Source organism: Centruroides sculpturatus, unplaced genomic scaffold, assembly GCF_000671375.1.
Source record: "Centruroides sculpturatus isolate CEXI.00-Female unplaced genomic scaffold, Cexi_2.0 scaffold57, whole genome shotgun sequence".
NCBI lineage: Eukaryota > Metazoa > Arthropoda > Arachnida > Scorpiones > Buthidae > Centruroides > Centruroides sculpturatus.
In genome coordinates this window covers 97,669-100,578 of record NW_019384382.1, presented here as the reverse complement: position 1 = coordinate 100,578, position 2,910 = coordinate 97,669, and the positions used below count along the sequence as shown (strand labels likewise).

At 28.3% G+C, this 2,910-nt stretch overlaps 2 protein-coding genes across 2 annotated transcripts in view; both read right to left on the bottom strand.

Annotated features, from left to right (window-relative positions):
• LOC111617913 (5-methylcytosine rRNA methyltransferase NSUN4-like) overlaps nucleotides 1-740 on the bottom strand; it is a 15,097-nt gene extending 14,357 nt beyond the window's left edge. Inside the window, exon 1 of the mRNA XM_023359278.1 lies at nucleotides 735-740. Coding sequence (XP_023215046.1) covers nucleotides 735-740 — 6 coding nt within the window. The remainder of the gene's footprint in view (nucleotides 1-734) is intronic.
• A 294-nt stretch (nucleotides 741-1,034) lies between these two features.
• On the bottom strand, nucleotides 1,035-2,650 carry LOC111617912 (5-methylcytosine rRNA methyltransferase NSUN4-like). Its single transcript, XM_023359277.1, has 3 exons — nucleotides 2,639-2,650; nucleotides 1,663-2,263; nucleotides 1,035-1,593 (listed from the first exon to the last, which is right to left on the bottom strand). The coding sequence occupies exons 1-3, from the start codon at nucleotides 2,648-2,650 to the stop codon at nucleotides 1,409-1,411; spliced, it is 798 nt and encodes a 265-aa protein (XP_023215045.1). The 3' UTR covers nucleotides 1,035-1,408.
• Nucleotides 2,651-2,910: the final 260 nt, after the last annotated feature.

Sequence of the window (2,910 nt, the reverse complement as noted above, 5' to 3'; positions counted from 1 at the left end):
GAGTAAGAAATAACAAAAACACAGTAAATTAATCATTTTGGTATTTAGATTTAATGTTATCGGGTTAGTGTTGTTTGTTTATATTTATTTATAACTTATAACATGCACAAAATAAAAAAGAAAATAATATTAGTCACATGTATTCACAATTTATAATTACAAAGATCAGCACACGTACACACCTATTCGTTCGAAAATCGTCGCACATCTGTCAAATCCTGCCTATTCTTCTTTTTAAGAGCTCGTCTTTGCTCTTCCCTTTCTCTTTCCTCTATCGCTCTAGTCCACGTATGCCTATACATACATCATATACGCGCTTACGATACTTTCGATTCGTCACTTTTCCGTCATAGATTTCCCATTTTACAATTACGTGACTCATAGCCTAATAATAACAATGAAAAGAGACAGATAGGATGTCGGTATAAGTCACAGTTATGATTTCACTGATTCAAGACAGCTTGGTAGCCCGAATAGCCCCAGGCTTTCGCCTGCGCACGCTAAGTGACTTTCATTACAAGCATTTAGCTTTCCGAAGTCTATGACAGCAATTGTTTGGCATTGGTGGCCGCGAATTTTGCGGTAATAAGCTGCCGACTTGTTCGATTATGCTATTAACTCAATTTCATATTTATTTTCACATTTTTGCGGTCCTTCTCTGTTCTTTTTCCGTTATTTACATGTGTAGGTCATTTCATTGTTATCCACATTTGATATCATCATTTATCACATACTGCCATGACACTCTTATCTGTCCACTACAACTGTCAAGAATTAATGCGATTGGTGAAGCGTAGTGATAGCGGACCAATAGAGAGCAGGATCCTTGCCATAATGCGGTTTGCGCACCAATTTTCGTATGTGCGTTAATCAAATCGAATAGTTTGGCCGAATATTCGGCTATTCAGCCACACTCCTGGCTGAATATTCAGTATTCGACCTGAGGCCGAATATACTATTCGTTTCAACACTAATATATACATAATGAAAAAAATGTTTATTATTAAAAAAATTAAAATACATTAATATTTTTATATTTGTCACCATTTAATAGTTTTTGACTGTTTTATTACCTTTCTTGTAATATTTTTAGGAACAAAAGAATAAAATTACAAGAATTAAAAACTATTATAATTCTATTCCTTTTGCACCTGAAAATTTATAATATACTGAACTTAACTTCTTTGTACAGTAGAATCTTTCTAATCCAAACTTCTTGACATGAACCTGTTTGGATTGGTGAGTGTTTCAGATTATCTAAAATTATTTTTCATTATGTACTATATAATATTGAATAAATTTAAATTTTTTTCTTGAGTTTTTTGAGTAACTTTTTTTTAGTTTAATGGATAATTGTTTTGCTATAAAAATGATATTTAAAATTATTTGATTTAAATATTAATTAAATTTATATAATGTAATAAACGGTGGATTTTCCATTTTGCATGATATAAAACTTACCAAAGTGAAGTGAAAATAATATAGCCAGTGTCTTTCCTCCAGGTGCTGCACAGAAATCACCTATTAATTCTCCAGGTTGAGGATTTAAAGCTAGAACGGGTAATATTGATGCTCCATCCATTAAATAATAGCCTAAAATAATTAATATAGTCATTTCAGCATTTTTATGGATATTTCTAATGATATTGAAACTTTACTCACTGAAAAGTTCTAATGAATCCTTTTTGGGAGCAGGAAAGTTCTCTATATTTCCTCTAGGATATACATAAATATTCCAAGATTTGGGAAAGCTTGTATTTCTCTCTCTTTCAGAATTTATAGTTGAACTCAAATCTGATTTTAAAAAAGAAAAATACTCATTTTCATCAATAATTTCTTCTTCATATTTTAATTTAGTTGCTGGGATATATTCTCCTTCAGCAACATAACTTGCTTCTGGTGAATAAACAGTTTTATTATCAGTTTCTATAAAATCATCTGTTTCTTCAGCTAAAATTTCATCTGGGTTGTTAATGTTTCCTGAAGAACTGATTATTTCTTTATTCTCTTGTTTATTTGATTCTTTTTGACACTTTTGTACATTTTTGTTATATATATTATTTAAGTTTATAGCACCATATTCTTCAAGTGTTTTTACTGTGCTTTCAACATCACTGAAAGCATTCACAAAAGCACAGTATTTTGAAGGACATTGCAATGCTAATCGAATTGAAGGCCATTTTGTTTTAAATATTCCAGAATAAAAATGATCAAAATGTTGAAGAGCTTGTTCTATGGATTTAGTCTTTATTTTTTCTTTCTTCTGAAAATTAGTAATAAAAAATAAAATTATTAATTTCTTTTAGTAAGTAATCAAAGATGAATCTATTCATTTCTGTTATTTTAACTTGAACAAAATTTAAATAAAAAAGTTGTACAAGAAAATTTTCAAAAATGAAAGCACTTTTATGTTTGAATTATTTTGCTATATCCTTGGGCATTAATAGTTTCCTTACATTAATAATAATTATTTTTAAATTTTATGCATAACATAATATTGCTTCATTATGATTATTTTCAGACATAGCTAAGTTATTAACTGAACTCCTCTATTAATTAAAATAGCTGAATTTCTAGGCTAAAATGTTTATTATTATAAGATATACAATATCTAAACATTGAAATATTGGATTTTTACATTTGTTAGCATGTTTTAAAAATAGAGAAAAAATATTTAAAAGTAACATTTTTTCTCTTAAAGTAAAATATTGCATTTATATCAAATATCTATAATAAAGATTGATACTGTATTCCCTGAATGTCATATATCCAGGAATTATCAATAGTTAAAAAGTTTTAGTTAATGTTTAGTCATTATAATGAATGAATCCATTATAATGACTATAGTACATTATAATGGACTCATTTAGTGATTAAATTGTTCATAATTAAGTTTGTCATGAAATCACC

Bases quoted from the DNA above. Each gene is read 5' to 3' on its own strand.
- LOC111617912 (XM_023359277.1), bottom strand. The intron at 1,594-1,662 runs GTGAGTAAAGTT...TAATTATTTTAG, and splicing joins GGATTCATTAGAACTTTTCA to GCTATTATTTAATGGATGGA.